The 25,157-nt window shown below is 34.4% G+C and overlaps 6 protein-coding genes across 6 annotated transcripts; 1 reads left to right on the top strand and 5 right to left on the bottom strand.

The window, feature by feature from the left end:
- Positions 1–4,375: 4,375 nt before the first annotated feature.
- On the bottom strand, positions 4,376–4,721 carry HO173_003332 (uncharacterized protein; the record flags this gene model as incomplete). Its single annotated transcript, XM_037305259.1, has 2 exons — positions 4,376–4,632; positions 4,688–4,721. 2 exons carry the CDS (start codon positions 4,719–4,721, stop codon positions 4,376–4,378), a joined length of 291 nt encoding a protein of 96 aa, XP_037168124.1.
- A 1,706-nt stretch (positions 4,722–6,427) lies between these two features.
- On the bottom strand, positions 6,428–7,084 carry HO173_003331 (uncharacterized protein; the record flags this gene model as incomplete). Its single annotated transcript, XM_037305258.1, has 1 exon — positions 6,428–7,084. One exon carries the CDS (start codon positions 7,082–7,084, stop codon positions 6,428–6,430), a length of 657 nt encoding a protein of 218 aa, XP_037168123.1.
- Positions 7,085–11,568: 4,484 nt separating this feature from the next.
- On the bottom strand, positions 11,569–13,232 carry HO173_003330 (uncharacterized protein; the record flags this gene model as incomplete). The annotated part of the gene is made up of 3 exons (XM_037305257.1): positions 11,569–12,879; positions 12,949–13,126; positions 13,195–13,232. The coding sequence occupies 3 exons, from the start codon at positions 13,230–13,232 to the stop codon at positions 11,569–11,571; spliced, it is 1,527 nt and encodes a 508-aa protein (XP_037168122.1).
- A 7,053-nt stretch (positions 13,233–20,285) lies between these two features.
- Positions 20,286–20,747, bottom strand: HO173_003329 (uncharacterized protein; the record flags this gene model as incomplete). Its single annotated transcript, XM_037305256.1, has 1 exon — positions 20,286–20,747. One exon carries the CDS (start codon positions 20,745–20,747, stop codon positions 20,286–20,288), a length of 462 nt encoding a protein of 153 aa, XP_037168121.1.
- Positions 20,748–21,077: 330 nt separating this feature from the next.
- HO173_003328 (uncharacterized protein) lies at positions 21,078–21,869 on the bottom strand (the record flags this gene model as incomplete). Its single annotated transcript, XM_037305255.1, has 1 exon — positions 21,078–21,869. The coding sequence occupies one exon, from the start codon at positions 21,867–21,869 to the stop codon at positions 21,078–21,080; it is 792 nt and encodes a 263-aa protein (XP_037168120.1).
- Positions 21,870–23,431: 1,562 nt separating this feature from the next.
- HO173_003327 (uncharacterized protein) lies at positions 23,432–24,224 on the top strand (the record flags this gene model as incomplete). Its single annotated transcript, XM_037305254.1, has 3 exons — positions 23,432–23,615; positions 23,678–24,030; positions 24,102–24,224. 3 exons carry the CDS (start codon positions 23,432–23,434, stop codon positions 24,222–24,224), a joined length of 660 nt encoding a protein of 219 aa, XP_037168119.1.
- Positions 24,225–25,157: the final 933 nt, after the last annotated feature.

The raw sequence follows: 25,157 nt of genomic DNA, 5'->3' as shown, positions 1-25,157 counted from the left end.
CTTCTAATAAATTTTATTTAATATAATTATAAATTTATTAAGTTAATACTTAGTCTAATATTATAATTATAAATTATTAGCGATATTTTAAAATATTTTTATTAAGTTTATTTTATTAACTATATTATCTAATAGAATTAATATTTATTAAAACTTAATTTACTTAAATAAAGTTTTAATTTAATCTTAAATTTAATTAATAAGAAGTTTATTTTAATATCTATTATAGTTTTTTCGTTCTAATTATTATTATTATTATTTTTATAATTTATAGAATTCTTCTTAACTTTTACGATTTTTACGATTTTTACGATTTCTACGATTTCTACGATTTTTATAGTTTTACGATTTTTTAGCGAGGGAGATTAATAAATTCGAATCGAGGACGAAGCGAAATAACTTCGAATTTTATTAAAATTGTTATTACTCGACGATATAAGCTTGTATAAAAGAGTATTCTTAATAAAGTAAATAAGTTTTTAATAAGCGATATTTAAATTCTCTACTTTTAGTCTTTTAAATAATTATAAGATTAAATTTAATAACTTTATCTTTATTTAAAAGCGTAAATTACGTTCTATAATTAAAAAGAAATCTTAAAATTTTAGTAGAAAATAAAAAATTTTAAGCGTTTTAAAAAAAAAAATTTCTAAAATTAAATAATATACATCTGTTTTTTAATTAGAGCTGTCGAGCGAACTTTAATAAGCGATATTTAATTTTCTTACGCTTTAATAATTATAAGACTAAATTTGAGATTTTTATTTATTTAATAGCGTAAACTACGTTCTATAATTTAAAGAAAAATCTTAAAATCTTAATAGAGAATAAAAAAGTTATTCTATATGTAAATAACGTATATTTACTTTTTTAATAATAGGTCTTAAGAGAGCTAGCGAGCTAACTTAGTTAATTTAATTAAAGAGCTTAATAACTCTAAACTTATAATTAATTATATATATAATTTTTTTTTTACTTAGTTCTATTTTATTCTTTTATATATACTAATTAAAAAGACTTATAGAAGAACTATATTTATTTCGAATAATTTAATTCTTTAATAGAAGAAGTAAATAGTCTCTTAAATTAATTAATATCTATATTTTATAAATTAAAATACTTCGCGAGAGAATTTAAATAATAATAAGCTTAATTATAATACGTAATAAGATAAGATATCTCGATAAGATTTCTAGAGAAAATAAAAATAAGATAGAGTTTCGAAATAGAGTCTTTAATTTTCTAAAAGTCTTATTTTATCTCAATCTCGAGATAATATTTTAAGATATATATTATTATTTTATTAAGTTTATTAAGTAGAATAATATTAAGAAAATAGTTTTAAGTGAAATCATATATATGAATAATATATATATGTGATATAATAATAATGATAAAATATAGAAGGTCTATAGTAGAAGAAGTCTCTATAGTATCGTAGTATTAAGGTACTAAGCTTAATCGAAACGCCTAGTAAAGAAATTCGTAATAAATAATTTAGAACTATTATTATTATAATTTTTTTTAAATATAATCTATTATATCTCTTTCAATATTATTTTAAATATCTATACTCTAAGATTTTTTTTAAATATAATATTATAATTTAAAGTTTATTTTATATAATTTTCTATACTTAATATATAAATTATTAAAATTATTTAAATTAAATTTCTTATAAAATAATAAAATAATCTTATTATTTTACTAAGAAAATCTTATTTTAATTCTATCTTATCTTTCTTAAATCTCGCTTTGAATTAAGATAAGAGAATATATCTTAAATCTCGTTCTATATTATCTTATTATATAGCGTAAGCTTAAAAATTATTTATATAATTTATCTATTAATAAAATTACTTCTACTTTATATAATAAATTAATAAATTAATAAAAAAGTACTATTAATAAATTAAAGATTATTATAAAAATTATTAATTTAATATTTATAATTTAATATTTAAACTATAATATTACATTTAATAATAATAAAATATATCTTTCTATTCTTATTAAAAACTTTATTTTTTAAATTTATATATTAAGTTATTATATATATATAAATATTATAGAGTATTATATATTAAAGAGAATAAAGATATTATTATTTTAAGATATTTACTCTTATTAATAAGTTAAATAATTAATAAATCTATTTATACGCGTAACGCGATATTATAAAAATTAAAATAATTATAATTATTACGAGCGTATTCTATATTCTTAATATATTACTTCGCTCTCTTATCTATTCGAGTCTAGTATATCTAAATAGAGATATTTATCTATTACTTAATATCTCTCTTCTATCTATATAGTTCGATATCTTAATTATCTTATTTAATATATCTATATTAATATTATATCTATATTAATTTTAATACTATAATAAAGATTAATCTACTTATTTTATTTAAATTAGCGAATAAATTTAAAGAAACGCGCTAGTAAGAAATTAAATTAAGCTATTATACTTTTAAATAAGTCTATTAAATAGATAACTCGATTTTAAAAAGTCTAAACGAAATAACGAAACGGCTTTAATGAATAGTACTTAAGAAATAAAGAAGATATTAGATTATTCTTATAACCAGCGAATCGAAAGAAATCGCTACTATTATTTTATTTTCATTTATATTTTTATATTTAAAATATATATTAGTAATATTATTTATAATCTTAGTTATTAAGTTATTATAACGTTTAAGATTTAAATAAGATCTTAATTAGATAAGAAATAGTCGAGTTATAGTTAATTAAAGATACTCTTACTTATAGCTAATTATTAAGTATTCTTATATAAACTTCGTAATAAAATAAGAGACCCTCTAAGGAAAGTAAGTATACTCGAAAAATAACTATTTAAAGTACTTATAATCTTCTTAATATCTTAAACGATTAAAGAATAAGTATATTAGACTCTTATAAAGAATTAACTCTATTTTAGACTTTATAGTAAAGAAAAATTCTTAATATTAACTACTATTAATATATTTTAAAGAGATTTTATTATTCTCTAATTAGTTTCATATTTTTAATATCTAATCTTTCGAAATATTTAAACTTCTCTTTATTCTCTTTTAAATCTTCTTTTTTCTTTTACTATAATAAAGTTTAATATTAAGAAAATAGATTAAGTTAAGATCTTACTAGATCGAATTAAATCTCGATAAATATTAATACTTGAAATTATATTCTAGATAAGATAGACTCTATAAATATATTTTAAAAGTCTTTAATAGTTTATAGCTATAATATTAGACTATTAACTAACTCGATAAATTTATATTTATATTAAACGGAATCTATTAGAAATAAGACGAGTTTTAGAAAATTATTATTCGATATTACGCTATTATAATAAAAAAGAATTAAGCTATAAATTATTTACTTTAAGTAAATAAATTAATCGAGAAGATAAGTTAGCTAGCTCGAGAGTTTTAAAAGAATATAACTTTATTATAGCGAAAGATTAATAATCTTACTTTATAACCTATAAAGAATTTATAAATATTCTTAATCGAAGAAGAATATATATCTAGATATTTAAAAGAGAAGTTAATAAAGAGCTTTAATTTATCGATATTTATCGATAGTAGTAACTCTATTTAAGATAATTAATTCTCTAGAATAAAATAAAATTTAAGATTAATAGTAATTATTATCTTATCGAAAACTCTAAGATAGTCTATATAGTCTCGCGATTTAGCGATAAGACTATATAATATACGAGTAAAGGCCTATGAATTAAATTCATAATCATTTTTTTAATTAGGGCTATCGAGTAAGTAGGTGAGCGATATTTGAATTCCTTGCACTTTAATAATTATAGAACTAAATTAAATAATTCTTTTTTTTCTGAAAGTTCATGTTTTTTTCTACAATTTAAAAAAAAAATCTTAAAATTTTAATAGAAAATAAAAAAGTTATTCTAAAATCAAATAATGTGTACCTGATTAGGGCTGTCCGACTGTCGAGCGAACTTTGGTGAGCGATATTTGAATTCCTTGCGCTTTAATAATTATAAGACTAAATTTCAAAATTCTTAAAAATTCGGAAAGCACAAACAGCGTTTCAAAATTTTAAAAAAAAAATTCCAAAATTTTAATAGAAAATAAAAAAGTTATTCTATATGTTAATAATGTACACCTATTTTTTTGATGAGGGAGGCGCGCTCGCGCGGGAGGGCGAGATTTTGATGGTTGCGGACGCTAATTTATTTACCCGCGATGAGTTAGCCGGTCTAGCCAAAAAGCGTAGAGGACCCGAATTTATGATTGGCTGCATATACAAATTCAAGCTCAGCTCTATCTTATTCTATTATATATACTAATTATATATAAAAGACTTTAAAACTTTATTAATTTATATTTATCTACTCAAGCCGGTTTTTAATATTTGGCCACCTTACTACTTTGAGAATGCCTCGGCTACCGACTAGTCCGGATTCTTCTCCATCAAGGCTTCGAATTGCATTGAGATCTCCGGCACGTATCCAGCCTAGGAAAAGATCCTGGGCTTCAAGAGCGTATCCACCACCCTGTTTCATAGTATCGGACTGTCTGTACTGAATTATGACGTTGTCATTGAGTTGGGGACGGCGGTGCGCGAGAGGAAAGTTATTTGGAGCGTCTGAGAGTGTATTTAGTTCTGAATAGCTTCATAATTTCCGAATCGAGACACTTACAGATGAAATGGACAGTGATGGTATTCTCGGTCATGACTTGCAGGATATAGAGTGAGGATTGTATGTAGAACAGGTGTGTGTGGGGCTTGAAAGTGTGCCGAGGCGTTTTCAAAGTAGTAAGGTGGCTAAATATTAAAAACCGACTTGAGTATTAATAAGATAATAAACGAGTTAGCTAATATTTATATAAATTTAAATTAATATAATAACGTTATATATAAGTTTAATACTTTATAATAGAAAACTCGAGTCTTTATTAACTTATATTTAAACTTTATTCGAGTAAGATCTATTCTTAGTATTAAGAAAACTTTTCTATTAAAAAATTATTTTTCTTAGAAACTAAGAAAGAGCTTAAATAAGATATAAGATATTTAAAAAGAATTTATTAAGTTATATATCGTTTATCTTACTTATTCTATTTACGATAAATTTAAATAGAGAATTATATTTTTATATAAACTATTAAAAATTAAATATTATTATTAAAAAAAATTAATATCTAATCTTATTAAAAGATAAGACTTTAGTAAAGATTTAAAAATATAAATATCTAAGTTAATAAGAACTTAACTCTTTGTCAGGACCAGCATAGAGGCATATTATATGGGTGAGGTAGAATAGGATAATAAGGCTACCGAACTATGTATGTGGGAAGGAGGCATGATATGGTAGGGGATGCCTCCGCCAAGGCACTAGGCCATAGGGCTGAGTGGTGTGTCAAGGGTACGCTCGTAACAGTACTCCCCCCTCTCAAAGAGCCATGGCCCCCATGGCTGGTAGACCGGAGATGCAGGCCCATTGCTTGCCTTGTATCTCCAAACATCCATAGTCCGTGTAGGCCTTGGCTGGAGATGATTGAGATCCCGGAGATGTAGCCACATCTTGCCTGCGTATCGGCAAGATTCTCCAAGTTCTTCTCCCGTCCAGCCTGCCTGCCATAGGCCTTCGAAAGAACTAAATAATTCCATCGCATGCATATGTGTTGTGCTCGCTGAAAAATCCATAAATCCATAAAAACAAAGAACTTTTGGTGTTAGTATGCCAGGCCAAATTAGTACCTTTCTCCGGCGGCGACGGCGGCAGCAATATCGCGTCCCGGAGATTCCGCTAGCGCGTCGTCGATAGCACTTTATTATAGCGTCAAGGGGCTCCCAATTTGATGAGAATCCATGAAGAATTGAATGGATAATGACCGAAAAAGGATTTGCTATGCAATGGCCACCTGATATGGCGGAGAAGAAATCGATGAAATGATGCAATCTGATTGGTCGATGCCTCCCGAACCGAACCGAGCCGCAGGCGCTAAAACTTTAAATCCAATATCAAGTGGATTTGGTGTGAGCCTCTCCATGGAATGCCACATAGCCGATATCGATCGAGGCTACCAACGGCGACAGTGAGGTCCATAGGTGACGCACCATGGCTTCGGAAGACCTTGAGACACATGACAACAAGGGGAGCCTGGTTGGTGGGCCTGACATGAGGTTATTGTTCAGCAACATGAGTCTGAGGAATCGATTTGCGAATGTGAAAAAATGAGGCCTTTCTGAAGACATCGGATGGTTTCAATTCGTTCAAAAACACGATGTCCGAGGATTTGCCGGTGCCCATGCTGATTTCGACTGCATTTGCAGGGCTGCTGCGTCCTTGACTGCATTCGCCTGCTGCGTTCTCATGACCATATCGTTCGTAGGTCTGATGCGTCCACATGGCCCATGCAGGCCTGGTGCGTCCGGCCTATCGCCTATATTCCTCTGGATCAGGGCGAGGAATAATAGCATATTTGCCACGTGGTTTGCTTGCATCTTCGAGTCTCGCCTTGGCATACTGTTTAGCAAATACCTTTGCTTTCTTGTCTGCCAGCCGTTCGGCATACATCAGATCACGGTATTCTAACATAATGAGGTGTTCCTTCAGGTCTGGCAATGTCCACTTTCTTCCGTACATAGCATATTCGTCCAGGAGACGGAGGTTTGCCCTGTTCCTCAAGTCGATTATGAGATCTGGCTGAATGACATTGATCTGATATTCTTTATCGCCATACTCCTGCATGTACGCGGCATGTTTCATGAACTCTGTGTAATACTCGGAAAATGACTGACTATCACGTCTTCTGAAGGTTGAATAGTCATAAACATTCCTTTGTCGAATAACGTCTGCTGGAGTCTCATAAAGATCACTTAGTTGATCCAGGAGGTCGTCGACTGAGAGATAAGGATTTTTTGTAGTCTTTCGGCGTCTAGGTACCGTGTGCTCGACAGTCTTCCCTCCAAGGCGTGATACGACGTAGTTTATCTGAAAAGCGTGGGTAGGATAGTGATCTTTGTTGAGGCTGATTTTGTCCATGATTCTCATTTTCCAGTCCTCAAATTTGGATCTGTCACCGTTGAACATAGGTGGATCCGGTAGCCTCGGGCTAAGTGGCTGTCTGACTGGCTGTGGCGAGATTGGTCGATGTCGATTTGCTCTGAGTGCCTCGAAATCTCGTGACTTGGGTGGAGGTGGGGATAGGGGTGGAAGGGCAGAGACGCTAGCCGAGTTTTAGCCCTGCGTCTCCTCTCGCTGTCCTGGTATCTCCTCTTGGTTGATGTGGAATCGCTGGTAAAGATCCTCAGCAGATAGAGATCGCTGCACACGTGGCATACGAAGTCGTGGCGAATGTGGAGGTGAATATCTCGCATGTAGGTCTTCGTATGTGAGATATGGCTGGCCACGGTGTGTAGGAGATCGTGGTCTAGAGGAGGAGGAAGTGTTCTCATAACGACGGTGTGGAGGGCGATATCTTGGTGTTGATGTAGGTGGATTTGAGGAATTCATGATGTGTTGAATGTAGGTAAGAACGGAGCGGAGAAGATAGGCGTAAAAATGGCGATTTTGGCTGGGCTTCCCCGTCGAGGGTTACTGCAAATATCGATAGAATGGAGAGATCTCTGTGTTGAGTGTTGATATTTGGCTGTGACGCCCGAAATACTCGTTTCTTGACCGATGAAGTCGTCGTAAAGACTATGAGTACTCTGAATGGTGTCCTTTCGAATGGTAGGAAGTCCGCCGGGGGTCTGTTGGCCGGTGATAGATTTTTTGCGGGGAACGGAGCGGAGAAGAATTTCTTGTATTCGATGTAGGGAACTCGTTTTTTGATGGATTGGGCTACCGTTGATGGTGTAGATTGTTTGATGTAGGTTCTTTCGAATGATGTAGGTGTCTGATGATTTGAATGTGTGGTGGGGTTTCTGTATGGTAGAAATACCCAGCGTTTTCTTTATCAGGCTCGGTCGCTTGCTCCGAGCAGAAAGTGAAAAACCCGTCAATTCTCTTCGCCGGGGGGTGTACGAAGGAGCCTTATTATAATGTCAGGACCAGCATAGAGGCATATCATATGGGTGAGGTAGAATAGGATAATAAGGCTACCGAACTATGTATGTGGGAAGGAGGCATGATATGGTAGGGGATGCCTCCGCCAAGGCACTAGGCCATAGGGCTGAGTGGTGTGTCAAGGGTACGCTCGTAACACTCTTATTAAATATAATTCTTAGATCTATAATAAGAAACTATTAATAATTATTTATTATCTAGAATATTAATATCTTAAATTAAAATATATAAATGTTTCTATTAAAATCTTTATCGATTATAAAAATCTAGATATTTTATTAAAAGAAGAAATCTTAATCGATATTAAACTCGATATTTAAATATATTATTAAAATTTAATATAAAGATTATTTATTAATTTAGATCTTAAAATATTAAGATAAATATATTTATATATATAACTAGATATAAATTGATTAATTTTAAAAATTAATAATTACTCTAATAATATTAAACGATCTTTATTTTTAATTAATAGAAATTAAATAATAAAGATCTCGTTATATTTATAATTAATAATCTTATCTTTTATAAAGTAGTAGAGGCTAATAAGAAAGATAACTGCTATATAAATATTTATAAGACTATCGTTAAAGATAAGAATAAGTTTAAAGAAATTACTCTTAGTAAATAATTTATATAATACGATATAGTTTATTATAAGAATTATTTATAGATATCTAATAATATATATATTAATATTATTTATAAAGTATACGATTAATTATTCTACGACTATCTTAAGATAATATATATCTATAAACTATTTAATAGAAAATACTATTAGCCAGATATAAGAATAAAGATAACTATCTACGTTTAGAATTACTATATATATTAAAAGATTAGAATATCTTATAATTAAAAGTATAATTTACTTTAGTCTTTATTAATTTTATAGAAATAATAATAAGATATAGTAGTTAATTTTATAGTAGATTTATCTTTATTTAATAGCTATAATACTATCTAGATAATAATCGATTAATCTATAAAGAAACGTTACTATATAATCTATTTCGATATTAATAGAGATACTATCGATAAAAAATAATTAATCGCAACAGTGGGACTGTGGGTTAGTGGGTCCATTATGAGGCCATAGCGTTGGTGGCTTTTGATCAGCCGTCCCATTACTATGCGATATCCGATATGCGATATCCGATATGCGATATGCGGGAGACAGGGGGACATGGCGAGTACTATTTGTATGGCCGCTGCACCTATAGTGGGCTCTTCATTCGAATTATTCTCCTTAGAGCTATATCATTGTTCTCTCTCCCACTCACACCTATATATAGCTATAGCTTTATTTTCACTTCAGGGTATGTCGCTTAGATATGGGAGTTTTCTAGCGCTGAGGGGCCTTTTTTTGGATTATTTGTATGTCCAAAAAGGTCTTAGCTACCCCAGTGTTGGATATGCCCAATCATCTATCTACATATCTACTTGTGCATACGTTATTTTATATATGACCTCACTGTTTGCGAGCACTAATTTATTATTTATAAAAGTATTTTATTTATACGACTTATTAATATTAATAATATCGAATTAGAGTTCTTAATTTATAGCTATTATATATGAATCTTTTTATAAATAACTCGATATTACGACTAAGTTATTATTAATCTTTTATTCTAAAATTAATAGATAAATTAAGCGAGTAAATTAGAATATAAGACGTTATTTTTAAATATATTATAATTATATATAAGACGATTAAATAAGATAATTATTAATTATTAAGTTTATTAATAATAATATTACTTTAATAATTATTAATATCTTATCTTTTCTCGCGAATAAGAGATTTTTTTAAGTTCTTTAAATAAATTTTAATCTAAATATTATTAATTATAAGATTACTTATAAATATCTCGATTAGATAAGATAGATTAAGAATAATAAGACTATCGAACTATATAGGTGGGAAGAAGATATAATATCACCTCGTGAGGTAGTAAGTCACATCCTCGGGCACTAAGCCCTATAGGACTATATAGACAAAAAAGTAGCATTTCATTATTCTTCGGCTTCCACTACTGTTAACTATAATATCCACACAATTCTATATAAACGTCTTTCTACACTATACGCGTCGACGAGTATAAGATTAAGGGACTCTCGGACGATATCAAGTGGACTAAAGACCAGAAAGCGGCCTATGGGAAGCGTTCGCTACTAGAAGCGATTAATTGTAGGCCAAATGTAGGCCAAAGGTCATGATATTGAATGTTTTTCCCCGGGCTAAATGGGTTATCTCTGATTTAGATTATTTGCATGGAGGATTAGAATAGGTTGCTATAGTGGTACCTAAATTTGTAGATAAATTGCTTTATTTGTTATGTATCTATGTAGCTATATAATAAGATCATCTCCGTTCGCTTAGCTGACCCTTAGTGTGAGAATCGAGGAGTAGCGTCGGAAGTCGGTATTTATGTAGGATTTATACTATATTAGGCTTAGTGCCCGAGGGTATAACTTACTACCTCACGAGGTGATAGTAGAAGATTTATATTTAATATAATTAGTATATATAAAAGAATAAGATAGAGCTAAGCTTGTAAATCTTGAATTTATATATGTAGCCAATTATAAATTTAGAGTTACTACGCTCTTTAATTAAATCAACTAAGTTATCGCGAATAATAAATTAGCGTTTATAATTATCAAAAAAATGTAGTCGAATAGCCCTAATTAAAAAACAGGTGCACATTATTTGATTTTAGAATAACTTTTTTATTTTCTATTAAAATTTTAAGATTTCTTTTTTAAATTATAGAATAAAATATAGGCTTTTAGATAAAAAGAATTCTTAAATTTAGTCTTATAATTATTAAAGTGCAAGGAATTCAAATATCGCTTATTAAAGTTCGCTCACCTATTTACTCGATAGCCCTAATTAAAAAAAAAATTATGAATTTAATTTATAGGTCTTTACTCGTTTAATTATAAAAAGATTAACTAGTTTAAAAATTAAAAATTATAAATAATTAAATATAATAGATATATTTTTAATAATAAATAAAGAGAATAAGTAATTAATAAACTATTATAATAAATAGATAAAATAATAAATTTATTAACTATTGAATTAAAATTATTTAAAATTATAGATTTATAAAGAGAAGAAGAGACTAGATTAACTACTATTAAGTGTTTTTATATAATTCTCTTTAAATTCTTCTTAAACTCTTTATTATTTTAAGTTAAAACTCGTTAGCTTTTAAACGACTATTAATTTAATTAAAAGAACTATACGTTTATTAAATAAAAGCTGTACGCGTAATAGCTATCTATTTTGAATAATAGTATCTCATAGATAGGTTAATAGCAATGTGATAGTAAAGTAGTAAGAAGGTGTCTATAGCAAGATGCGTGGGCATGCTACTATATGCTTGACTCATCGTTTCTAATATCGTAGCGAAGACAATCTAACGTACAACGACCATGTGTGGCATTTTCTCCCTCCAATTCGGCCCTTCTACTACCCGGTCATATTATCAGCAGAGAGCAAGAGCTTCCTTGATATGCCCCGTTCTTTTTCCACAATCTTCACAACCACTAAGCGCCACGATGTATTCTTCTAGCGCAGAGTGGAACTCACTTGCCAGCATTTCACTTTCGCGTCTCATTTGCACCATCCCGACCTCCGCGCCTTCGATCTTGTTTAAATATACTTTTAAGCCCTCCAGACTGTCGCCTGGGAGTTGTGACCCTGTTGTGGGAGACATATCCAGGGCTTCGCGAAGGTGTTGGTCAGCTCTCCTACATGCGGTGGCGGCTGCCTGGTATTTCAACTTGGCGTTGTTTAGAGTAGATTCTAGGTCTTGAACTTTGATCTCAGATGCCGTGAGAGCGAGCTGTAGGTGTTCTTCTATCGACATAGTTTCGTTGCTAGGGACTTCGGCTCGGAGCCGTCTGGAGCCCATTCTTTGTACCGTGGCACGTAGTCCGTTGAATTCACTATTGAAGCTGTCGTCGCTAAGGTGATCGCTTAGGTTCGGTTGTCTTAACCGAGGGGTTGTAATGAGAAGGGAGTCGTCGTCAGACTGATCGCTTAGGTCCGGTTGCCTTGACCGAGTGTCTTCGATGGAAGGGGAGTCGTTGTCAAAGTGATCACTTAGGTTTGGTTCTCTTGACCGAGGGTTCTCGATGGATGGGGAGTCCTCGTCAAAGTGGTGGCTCAGGTCCGGTTGCCTTGACCGTGGGTTTTCGAAGGAAGGGGAGTCCTCGTCAAAGTGATCACTTGGGTTTGGTTGCCTTGGCCGAGGGTTTTCAATGGGAGGATAAGAGTCGAGAGTTTTGCGTCTCTTCCTTGGTTGAGTCTCAGCGTAATTTGCTTGAAGATGCTTTGCTGTACGCTGGGGAAGCCGTTGAGGATTTGCGGGTTGCGTATCACTGGCATCGAGCGACGAGCTGGCGGTATCCTTGTTTTTGAGCTGCTGGAGGAAGGCTTTCAACTTTGCCTGAGTAGGCTTTGTGCCCCGGAGACCAGTAGATGCTTTGTACCGATCCTGCAGAGGGCCGTTAACGGCGAGATCCAACTGTTCTCTGATTTCGCGCGTCGGCTGGCCCTCGAGATACTGTACAAACTCTTCAATGGTAGACAAAGTGCCTACAGCCAGGGTTGTGATAGTCGCTGTGGACCACTGTTCGAAGATCTCGCCGATATCACAGCCTAGTTTCGCTTTAATGCGTGTCACAGCCCTTCTCTGTCGCTCCTCGGTGGTGTATGTTACAAATCGTCTATTGCAGAGATTGATACTGTCCAGCGTGGAGGGTTCGGAGATTTTGGCGGTCAAGTCTATGGACTGTCGCCGGTACAAGTCAGTACGATGCTACTGCTTCAGACAGTGCAATCTTATGACACGATTACGAACCTTTGAGTGCAGCCACGCGGTGGTGCCATAGAGCTGTCCTGATGTCTTACGGTCTTCTTCGTGAAGAGTCGTGAGTCTGGTCAAAGCAAATTCGATAGCTTGGGTGGCGTTCTGATGGTATCTCTCATTCAATCGATCATACTCTGGCTGCGCGATACTTCGCTCCGGATGTTCAAGCCTATCGAGTGAGCAGAAGTCGACGGAAGGAGCTTTTAAAGGTTGTTGCGCAGCCACCATCCCATCTACCGTAGATATTCGCTGCTGCTAGTGTGATACTGCTTCATATTGTTGTAGTGCTTATATTGAACGCGCTTCCGAAGTGCTGTAAGTAGCGACGGGAGAGCCAAACTGGAAATTCGGTGCAGTGTCAACTGTCAAGATTTTGTATTTTTAGCGTCGCAGCTTACTTGGAAAGAAGCAAGTGAGGCCGTGATTTGCTTCCAGAAGCACAGTCGTGATCTGAGCGAGCCGATGAGGGTATAGGTACTAAGGGACTCGTCTTCGGTGAAGGAATGACTTTGGTCACTGTGAAGTCTTCAGACTTCTGGAAACGAGTGATACCTTAGTTCGTAGGACGAATCATTCTTTAGTGTCTGCCGTCTGGAAGAAGTTAAGCCTCCTCATCCTAGCGCCATTGTGCCGGCATATCTTGGCTAGGACATTGATTTTCTCCGTTCCGTCGGCACATTTGTTACGAGCGTACCCTTAACACACCACTCAGCCCTATGGCCTAGTGCCTTGGCGGAGACATCTTCTACTATATTATACCTCCTTTCCATCTATATAGTTTAATAGTCTTATTATTCTTATTCTATCTCACTTATATTAATATTACATCTATACTAGTTCTAATAAATTTCTTAATTTATTTTAATTTATAATTAAAATATTTAGATTATATTAAGTAAATACTTAAAAGATTTAAGAGATTTAACTTATATATAAATCTAAAGAAATATAAATTCTTTATTACTAAAGTCGAATTCCTAGACTTTATAGTTTATAATATCTATTATTAACGTTTTAATAAATAAATATAAATAGAAATAATTCGAGATTAGTTAAAGTTTAAGATCTATTATAAAATATAGATCTTCTTAAAATTTATAAACTTCTATTAAAGATTTATTTATTATTATTCTTAGATTACTAAATCTCTAATAAAGTTATTAAAAGAAAGTATTAAGAATATTAAATATATATTTATATAATTATATAATATTTTTGTAGATATATTTATCTTATAATACTTTAATTTTAAAATTTTAATTTAAGTTAAGATAAACGTCTTAGAATTTATCTTAGCGAGTATTTTAATTTAACTTTAGATAAATAATAAGTAATAATATTTAATAATCTTTTATTTTAGAAAGATAATAGACTTAATAGTAATAGAGCGAAATTATAAAATTTATAATTAAAAACTTCTCGCTATTATAATAATATTTAAATATTAATATTACTAAATTTAAAAGAAAGTTTATATTTTATAAAAGTATTAACGAATTATAATAATTTAAAATACTTTATAGAATTATTTAATTTAAATAGTTATTATAGAGGTCTATATCGAAAGTCCTACACCTATACTAGTATAGCCCTAATTCTACTTTCGAAAAGCGACCCTATAGAGGGGAAGCCTAAAAATATCTTCTTATAGCGTATAATAGGACTTAAGATACTTCTTTTAGCCTTAATAGAGGCAGTAAGCCCCGAAACTTGACTAGGGCTAGGTGCGATTTCGAAGAACTTTAGACGTATTATTTAGGTAACTCTTTAGATAGGGCGTTATTCGAAGTCTGAGCGTAAGAGTCTTAGCGGGTATAGAACTTTCGGTATAGACCTCTATAAATTAGATAGATAATAAAGTTATTAATATTCGACTTTATTATTATATATAAATCTAATAAGATAAACTTATTAATATATTATTAAGATATCTTAATTATAAGAATAAGAATAAATTATTAAATCGATTTTTATCTATATTATAGTAAAAGCTATTAATAATAAAAAGTCTAATAAATTTTATTTTTATCTTTATCAGTATATATAATAGAATAAGATAGGGCTGAGCTTGGAAACCTTGAATTTATATGTGCAGCCAATTATAAATTCGTTAGGTCTACGTATTTTGGTTAGACACCGCGGGTAAACAAATTAGCGTCCGCAACTATTAAAATCTCTTATCCTATCTTTCACCCTTTAATAACTTTACTATTTTCTATTGAAATTTTTAGGGTTTTCTTTTAAATTATAGACCGCAATTTGCGCTTTTTAAATCTTAAATTTTTTTAAAATTTGATCTTATGATTCTTCAAAGGCAAGGAATTCAAATATCGCTCACCAAAGATCGTGTTAGCAGCAGCCCTACGGGGGATCTGCGACAGCCCTACGGCAGGTACGGGGGCCCTACGGGCAGGTATTTAGGTCTCACTCATCGAATTTTCTCGACAGCCCTAATTAAAAGAAATGATTATGAATTTAATTTATACGCCTTTACTCGTTATTATTAATATAATATATAAGTAAATTAGAAGTTATAAGAATACGAAGTATATCTCTAGCGAAGAATATTCTTTATTATTATATAGTCTAGACGAGTACGGAGGTCGATATTAAAAGTCCTGAACAGCGCTAAAATACTTGGCACTCTTAATATTCTTGGCACTTTCTATATAGTTATATTTATTTAACGATAATACTTTATATAATTACGTATATACTTATTAGCTCGCTCGACGAAGTCGTATAATTATATATTACCTCTCTTACGATCTTTTCTATACTTATTATTATCTTTAAGACGTATTATCTTCGTAATATATCTCGATATTTACTCTATTTACTTCTAAATTCTCTTTTAAATAAGCTTATAATTTTAATAATATAGCTATTATCTTTTAACTTTATTATAAATTCTTAATATATCTTTTTAAGTAGTATAGAGGTCTGCACCGAAAGTCCTGCACCCGCCAAGACTCTTGCGCTCAGACTTCGGATAACGCCCCACCTAAAGGGCTACCTGGGACAGTGCGTCTGGAGTTCTTCGGAATCGCACCTAGCCCTAGCCAGGTTTCGGGGCTTAATGCCCCTATCAAGCCAAAAGAAGTACCTAAAGTCCCATCCGTGCGCTGTGAGAAGATATTTCTAGGCTTCCCCTCTATAGGGCCGCTTTCCGGAAGTAGGGTTAGGGCTGCACTAGCGCATGTGCAGGACTTTCGGTGCAGACCTCTATATAACGTTTTATTTATAATTAATAAGACTTAGTAAATACTTAAATTCGAGTTTTATTATTATAATTAATACTTTAAGTATTAAATATATTAATAAAATATAATTAAAATAGAGAATAATAAGAAGATTTCTATTTATTATATTATATAAATAAGACTTATATATTAGAAGTCTTTATACTCTTTCTCTATTTCTTTACGCTATAATTAATACTTTAATATTATTACTATTATATATTCTATTAATATCGCTATTATATATATACTTCGCATATTTATACTTCGTATATATATACTACGTCGCTATTATATAGAGTACTAGTACTTATTAAAATAAAGAATAATAATACTATTCATGAAATTTGAAAGTATGCCAAGCACTCAGCCCTACCTGAACCCTTGTCTTGGCATGTTTAGGACTTTTAGTGCCGACCTCCGTAAAGGCCTATGAATTAAATTCATAATCATTTTTTTTGATTAGGGCTATCGAGTAAGTAGGTGAGCGATCTTTGATGAGCGAACTTTGGTGAAGCGATATTTGGTGAGCGATATTTGAATTCCTTGCGCTTTAATAATTATAAGACTAAATTTCAAAATTCTTAAAAATTCGGAAAGCACAAACAGCGCTTCAAAATTTAAAAAAAAAATCTCAAAATTTTAATAGAAAACAAAAAAGTTATTCCATGTGTCAATAATGTACACCTATTTTTTTGATGAGGGAGGCGCGCACTGCCAGGCTGGCTGTCAGAGGCTAAGTCAACAATGAAAGGATTTATAAACTTACTTTTACTTGTAGGAATATAGGTAATACTAATCGTACCAACTTTGTAATTGAAATAATCTTCTTGAAACCTCTTCTTGTTGAGTTCTCGTCGATAACTCGAAGCGCCAAGACTGCCACTTATTCTGACAGCCAGCCTGCTGCGCGGGTAGCGATGTGACCAAAAGCCTTGCAGTAATTACACTTTCAGTAATTACACGTGAAATTACTGCAAAGCAATTGGTCTGACGGTCACGCTAGTAGGGCACTAGTAGGTACTTAAAATTTGGCCTGGAATCCACCTGTTGAGAGGTACCATTTCCGTGTAATCTAGTCCTACTGAGGGTACTCTTGCGAGTCAAGAAATGAGGCTATACAGATCCGAGGTACGTGCAGGAGCCATGGGAGGTAAAGGCCCTCCAGACCGTATGGTCTCTTTGGCTATGTGTTCTGATAGGAGGCATGCTTGGTGGGAGGTCAATTGATGAAGAAACGGTAGGTTTTGAAGAATTTTCTCCGCAAGATATTGCTAAGACTATGGATTTGGCCAATCAGAAGGCCTACATTTGGATTACTAAGCGCATTTCACGAATTACATGCTGTAATGCTCTAGAGGCCTGACATACGGTAATTACTGTAAAGCATTTGCTTTGCATGTAATATCACATCGCTATGCGCGGGAGGGCGAGATTTTGATGGTTGCGGACGCTAATTTATTTACCCGCGATGAGTCAGCCGGTCTAGCCAAAAAGCGTACAGGACCCGAATTTATGATTGGCTGCACATACAAATTTAAGGTTTTCAAGCTCAGCTCTATCTTATTCTATTATATATATTAATAATACTCTCTAGATATTAATAAAATAAAAGAAGTAATCGCTTAAAGAGTAATATTTATAAGTTTAATAATGATAGCGATATAAAAGATATATTTAAATTTAATCTATTTTTTAAGACTTAGAGAATCTTAATTTGAAAATCTAGAGAGTTTAAGCGAAATATTTATTTATTATTATTATAATATAGTTAAAAAGTAGTTTAACTCTATTACTAAGACTATTAGTTATAAATAATTTATTCTATATTTAATCGTCTAGATAGCGATAACTAATAAAATAATATATAATTTAAATAATAAATTTATATTTAATAATAACGCGATAACGTAATATAGAATAAGTAAAAGAGAAATATCGAAGTTTAAATAATAGATAGCTAGAGATTATTAAAGTATAAGAATATATTATATATCTTTAAAGAGGTTTTTATTCGCGAAAAGCTATTAAGACTTTATTATAATAACTTCTAGCGAAATATTTTAAACGAGTTTTAAATCTAAGAGTTAAATTTATAGTCTATTTTTTTAATTAGAACTATCGAGTAAATTTAATAAGCGAACTTTAATAAGCGTTATTTGAAATCTTTATCTTTAGATAATTATAAGCTTAAATTCTAATATTTTAAACTATTAAAATATATAAGTTACGCTTTATAATTTATAAAAAAAATCGAAAGATTTTAATAGAAATTAAAAATAGCTATTTTAAATTTAAATAATATACTTATTTTTTCGATTAGAGCTATCGAGCGAACTTTAATAAGTAATATTTAAACTTCTTATCGTTTAATAATTATAAGATTAAATTTTATAATTCTTAAATTAGAAAATTTAATAGAAAATAGTAAAGTTACTAAAGGATTAAAAGTAGAGTAAGAGATTTTAATAGTTACGAATGCTAATTTATTTACTCGAGATATCTAATTAAAAAGCGTAGTAATTTTAAATTTATAAAGATAGATATAAAGTTATATATTAATATATATAACATCTATTAGCGAATAAAGATAAAAAGATATTACTCTTATAGTAAGTTAAATATACTTTCTTAATCTAGCGAACCTTAAAAAGAAATTATAATAAATTTTATTATCGATCTATCGCTAAGTAAGCGTAATAAATCAGTATATATAATAGAATAAGGTAGGGCTGAACTAGAAAACCTTGAATTTGTATGTGCAGCCAATCATCAATTCGTCAGGTCTACGCTTTTTGGTTAGACACCGCGGGTAAACAAATTAGCGTCCGCAACCATCAAAAAAATAGGTGTACGTTATTGACATATAGAATAACTTTTTTGTTTTCTATTAACTTTTTGAGATTTTAAATTTTAAATTTTGGAGCGCAGTCTGCGCTTTCCGAATTTTTAAGAATTTTGAAATTTCGTCTTATAATTATTAAAGCGCAAGGAATTCAAATATCGCTCACCAAAGTCCGCTCACCAAAATCCGCTCGACAGCCCTAATCAAAAAACAGGTGTACATTATTTGATTTTAGAATAACTTTTTTGTTTTCTATTAAAATTTTAGAATTTTTGGTTTAAACTATAGAGTATAATGTGGGCTTTTAGAAAAAAAAGAATTACTAAATTTAATCTTATAGATATTTAAAGGTAACGAATTTAGATATCGCTTACCAAATATCGCTTACCAAAATTTACTCGACAGCCCCGATCAAAAAAAAATGATTATGAATTTAATTCATAGGCCTTTACTCGTATATTTATAATATAATATTTATTATAATAAATTAATATATATAGATAATAAGATAGACTAATAATTTTAAAAATAACTCGAAGAATTATAAATAGTAAGATTTAATATACTCGAAGATATAGTAATAATAAATATATATAAAAAATTATAAATTTAAAGATTTAATATAGTTATTAAAAATAATTACTAATAACTTCGAATTTATAATTAACTATATATATGAATTCAAGATTTTTAAGCTTATTTCTATTCTATTCTTTTATATATATTAATTATAGATAGTAGATAAACTTAGTAATATAATTTAAAAGAATAATTTAAAATAAAAAAGATAATAATTTAATAGACTAATTATATAGAATAATACTTAGCGTCGTCGATTACTTATAAATTAAATTACTATATTATATTATAAAATAGTAATTTAAATATATAGTTATCTAATTAGATTTTTATATTATAAATTTAAGAAATATTATCTCTAATTACGTTAATAGATTTTTAAGTTAAGAGAGATTTCTTCGAAATATAATCCTTTAAAATTCTCGAAAGTTTATTTATTAGATAATTACGTATAATATTCTTTAAAGTAATTTACTTTCTTATCTTATTAAGTAAAGTCGTAGAGCTATAAGACTATTCCCGCTTTAAATTATTTTATTAAATCACATTGCTAAACCTGTCTAGTACTACGCTTCTTTTTGCAAGGTCTCCTCCAGCCTCTGTAGCTCCTATATCTTCTGCAAAAGGGCCTCGAAGCCTACTACAATCTCTGCTCCCTGATCCTATATCATCCTCCGTTGCTTGTACAGTTCCAGCGCTTTTTGTTTCTCCTTCCTCTTTAGCTCTATATCGCGTATTAATTCTTCAGTACGCCTGTCCTGTGCATCAGCACAGTCCTTGCGCTTCTTTACGTCGATGAATGATGGCGGGTTGGATGACTGAGGGTGAGTTTCGAACTCCTCGGCAACCCTTCTGATAGCGGTCTGGTGCTCGGACTCTTTTAACAAATTCGCTTTCCATTCCTTTTGGAGCTCTGTTTGACGCCCCAGGATCATAGCGTTCAATTGGTCAATGGTTTTGCGAAGGTCATTCTCAAGATCCTGATGGTATGTACCTTGCCAGTCCGACATTGTCTGGGGAGAGGAGTCGTATGTGGCGTCGGTCTCAGGGAAGGAGACGAAAGGGACAGTGCTAGACTGACGGCTGCTCGGAGGTGCGATTAACTCATCGGTACCGGTCGTCATTTCATAGCCGGCCAATCGATCAAAGTGACGGTCTTTAGGAGCCTTCTCCAAGTCACTGGTGACAAGCCGATGTGTGGGATATTGAGTGTCAGGGTCCTCGCCCTCGACCAAATCCAAAGGGCTATCGCATTCGCCCAGACCGGTCACATTATCCCAGTGACCGTGCGCACCTGTGTTCTCGTCGTCCTCATCGAATGATCCGCAAGTTAGATGTCGATCGGGTGAACGGTCCGATAGTGTAGTTACCGCGTAGCGGCCCCGCTCTGGAGAGGGCGATTCGTGGGAGGGCGAGTCGTGGGTGGAAGTACACTGTCTCTTGCTTACTGGGGTTCACGGTGACGAAGAAGTCTGACGTTTTTGCCTCAAAAAACGTTGGAGGCGGGGATTGACTTCTCGCGCGTTGCTGTCAATGGGCGTACGAGTTGAGGTGGTCTGTAGTTGGTGGCAGAGTGCTAGAATTAGAGTCTGACTAGGCTTCTCACCCAGCTGGTCAGTGGTGATACCCGGACCATTTACTGCTGTGTTGAGAGCGATTGAAACCTCGTCGGGTGTCAAATGTGGGGAGAGTGCGACGGCACGTTCAATAGCGGCAAGCGTACCAACCGCCAGCTGTGAATGATCTGAGGGCCCTTCGGGCGTCCAGCAATTGAAGACGTCCGCAAGAGGTCTCTGAAGCGACTTCTCAATTCGGTCGAGATGGTTCCTTTTCCTGTCTTCAGTCTTGTAAGCCTTCTTGGCTTCTTTTGCGGAGGCAATCAGACGCTTGTTGCTGTCGTTGATAGCTTGTAGTGTGGAGTCGGGGCAGACGGAGGAGATATCGAGACCCTTAATCACGAGTTGTAAGTTAACTGATGGCGTAGTCCGTAGTAAGGTAGTAATGTGACGTACCTTTGCCTGAAGCCAAGCAGTCGCGGCGAATACTTTTGAAGGTGCGTATAAAAGCTGTTCGCTTAGGAAGTCGACGATAAAAGCTGAATCACATATTTGGGATCGAGTTCGGCGCTGCTGCGAGCCAGATGGGAGGGTATTTTCCAGGTGCTGGAAGACGTTGTGTACAATCCCACCTGCTTCGTGTGCGTCAATGACAGCTTCGACGTGGCAGGGAATTAGTTCTATAGGCATTGGCGGAAGATCTTCATCATCGATGTAGAAGCCATAGATAATGTCCGTCTAGCATTTACTGAAGAGCAAAGATCTGAAGTGAAAATTGGAAGTGAAAACGGAAGGCGCATTGTTTTCGGGCAACTTATAGTAGAGAGACCATTCGAAGAGGGTAATATCGTGGAGTAATCTGCGCGATAGAATATTACAACCTAATAAGAACGTCGTTATAGAGCATTAGGGCCAGCGTCGTTGTATAGCCGATATAAAATGTAGTTGTTGAAAGAGATGTAGAGAGTCCAACTCTGAAGCTATCCCTCAGCTTAGACCCTGCCAAGCTGGCCAAGCTCACCCCTACGGCGCTAAGCCCTTTTCAATCCTGCATGTGCAGAAACATTCCTTATAACGCGCCCGGAACCCTAGAGACCCCCAGCCGCCGCCGTGAGGGCGAGCGTAATAGAAAGGCAAACGGCAGCAGAGTCAGCACCGCCTCCATACGGCGCTGAGAGGCAATTCGGCCTCCGTGCCCCGGGAGCCTCCGTATTTGTTCCCCTATTGCCGAGACGCAGGAGGCTGAGAATTCTCTCTTACAACTGCTATAGATTAAAGGACCTGGTCATGGCAGACTTGCTTCGCAACTCCAAAGTGTGCGACTACGATCTAATCGCTATTTAGCGTATTCAAAAACGTCTGGAATGCTTGGCACCGGAGATCTTTTCACACCACACACCCAAATTCGTACTGTAGCATAGAAATCTCACAGCAAAATCATTCAAATCAAGTGCAAACAGTCGCATCTAATCAATTTTGAAGCTATACAAATCTCAGCTATATCTTCTAAACGCACCAATAACGCTTAATTACTTGCGAAGGCTTTTGATAGAAATAAAGAAGATGCTTAGCCTTCGCCTGAGTAGAAGTACTAAGGGAAAGAGGCATAGCGATTAAGAGGCTAAGGAACATATCAAGACTTCAGTATAACTTCATCTTTTTCATCTGGGACCTATACTAACGATAGCAGTGTTATTAAATGATTTTTCGGAGAGATTTCTATGCTACAGTACGAATTTGGGTGTGTGGTGTGAAAAGATCTCCGGTGCCAAGCATTCCAGACGTTTTTGAATACGCTAATTCCGTCAGCAATTTTAAAGTTTTGTCCACCTTTTACGCAAGGGTGCGTCTGAACTACTCACATAAGCCAGCATCTAAATCTCCGTTGATATTTCATCCATCTCCAACGCAAGCACAACGCTTACGCTGTTTGTCGGGATAGTCGCTATTCTCACATGAAACTTTAAGGATCTCATCAACTTAGTCTCGGACCATTATCAGGATTGGGTTGACATCGGCAGCCGGCGTGGTGGAGTTTATATCCGAGCCAGATGCCGAGCTTCAGATCTTCGCACTGAGGAAATTGAACGAAGAGATCGACTTACTATGGACAGAAGTCGTTGGATCCGTGGGCGATTGGATCCGTGGGCGAGGTCGAGGCTTTATACGAGGATCCTCAGTTTCCAGAGTGGGAACTGGCCGCTCTTGTCGCGGCGAAAGTCTACTACAACCTCCAGGAATATAATGAGAGCATGGTACTTGCCCTCGGAGCCGGCAAGCTATTCGACCTAGACCACGAGGGTGAACTCGAGGATACTATCGTATCTAAATGCGTGGATACCTACATCGCTCTCTCTGATGCAGCTCTCACAAGCGATGTAAATCAGCCAACTCAGCTCAACACTGCCTTTCCTTCGACAGCAAATGGAGCCACAAGTACATCAGCTTGTCTCGCTTCCCCTACGATGCCATTCTCACAGGCAACCCTCCCGTCGAAGTCCCTATTTTCACGCCAAGACAGTACAAATACGTTCGATCCGGCGGGTGCCCCGCCCCCACGACCGCTCTACCTCCGTCATTCGCACAGCAACGAGGGATCCAGAAACCTTTGCAAGCGGTAATAGACCAGTTGTTCGAGCGATGTTTCCGGGACAGGCGTTATCGCCCAATGGTAGGAGCCGCGGTAGAAGCACGCGAGTTCGATGTCATTCGACGGGCTGTACTCCGTGCGAGCGACGATGAGAAGGGCAACAAGCCGGCCAAGGATGGCATTGGACAAGTTGACGAGCTGCTGGAGTATCTACTGGGTATCTGTATGGACGTAGTCCAGGAGCGCGGATTGCGCCAGGAGGTAGGAAGCTCACCTTTCCTTCGTCAGATTTAAGGCCACATTTCCTAGCTAACATCGGGTTTTCAATCAAGCTACTGCGTCTCATCCTCTGTCTACTACGATGTTCCTCTCCAGATGTCTTTTCGATAGCAAAATGCATCGTTTATCTAAATGAGCATTCGATGGCATCGAAGCTACTGGCTGTGGAAATATGAGGTAAGACACTTAGTTTTTAACTATAGAGTTACTATGAAGGAAAGAGCGACTAGATACGGACACGCTAAGGCGTGTCACGTGACCAAGTCACGTGACCGCCAAGACGCCAAGAGTCACGTGATCCGAATTTCAACACTCCCCTTCGCACGTATCCTCTCATAAGCGAAACCCAGTGGACACGAAGTTCAACGCTGACGGGGTCCAAAACCGGGTAGCCAAGGTGAGTTAGTGCCGGGTAGCTAGCGTGAAAAGCACACCCCCCCCACCCCTACCCCCCCCCTGCGGACGAGATTGAAAAACACGAGATTCAAAGTTCGCGACGTCCAAAACAGGGTAGGTAAAGTGAAAAGTCGAAATCTGAAAACGACTATGTCAGACCAGGCCCCTACCAAAATTCGACCCAAATTCCACTTTTTGTCAAAAAGCGGTTTTTTGGAAATTTTATTTCCAGGCCATCTGGTGCACACCAAAAATCGATCGATTCGAGGCCGGAGGATATTTGTGGGGGTGACTGAATGGAATGATTGGAAGAAATCCTCCTAGCTGTATATCGCCGGCTGCAAGGTCTCTGCGGGGCCGTTTTAGGTAACTGGTCCTTGGCAATAGTGGCTGCGGCAGCGGCAATTTAGAGGTGCAATATCCGAGGCATTGGTGACGAATAGGTATGGGTCCCCCGAAAGAGCCCTAGAAGTTTGGTAGCGATAGCGGCAATAGCGCTGAAGAAATAGCTGTTCCGATATAAAATGGCGAGTCCGCAGAGTGCCAAGTCTGATATGGCGGCTCGGCGGGCGGCTCGGGTAGATCACCCGTAGTATAGGGACTAATAAAATGGCTCCCCTGGAGTAGTCGGTAGCAGGCGGCTCCCCTGGATCCAGGTGGCTCCCCTGCAAAATGAGGCTATACTGAGGTAGCAGTGAGATTAGCGGCTGCCG

This window comes from Letharia columbiana (genome assembly GCF_014066305.1).
Source record: "Letharia columbiana isolate WasteWater2 chromosome Unknown Sc0000007_s0, whole genome shotgun sequence".
Lineage (NCBI taxonomy): Eukaryota > Fungi > Ascomycota > Lecanoromycetes > Lecanorales > Parmeliaceae > Letharia > Letharia columbiana.
Note: the sequence above shows the minus strand (reverse complement) of the source record. Positions and strands in the feature narration are given on the sequence as shown.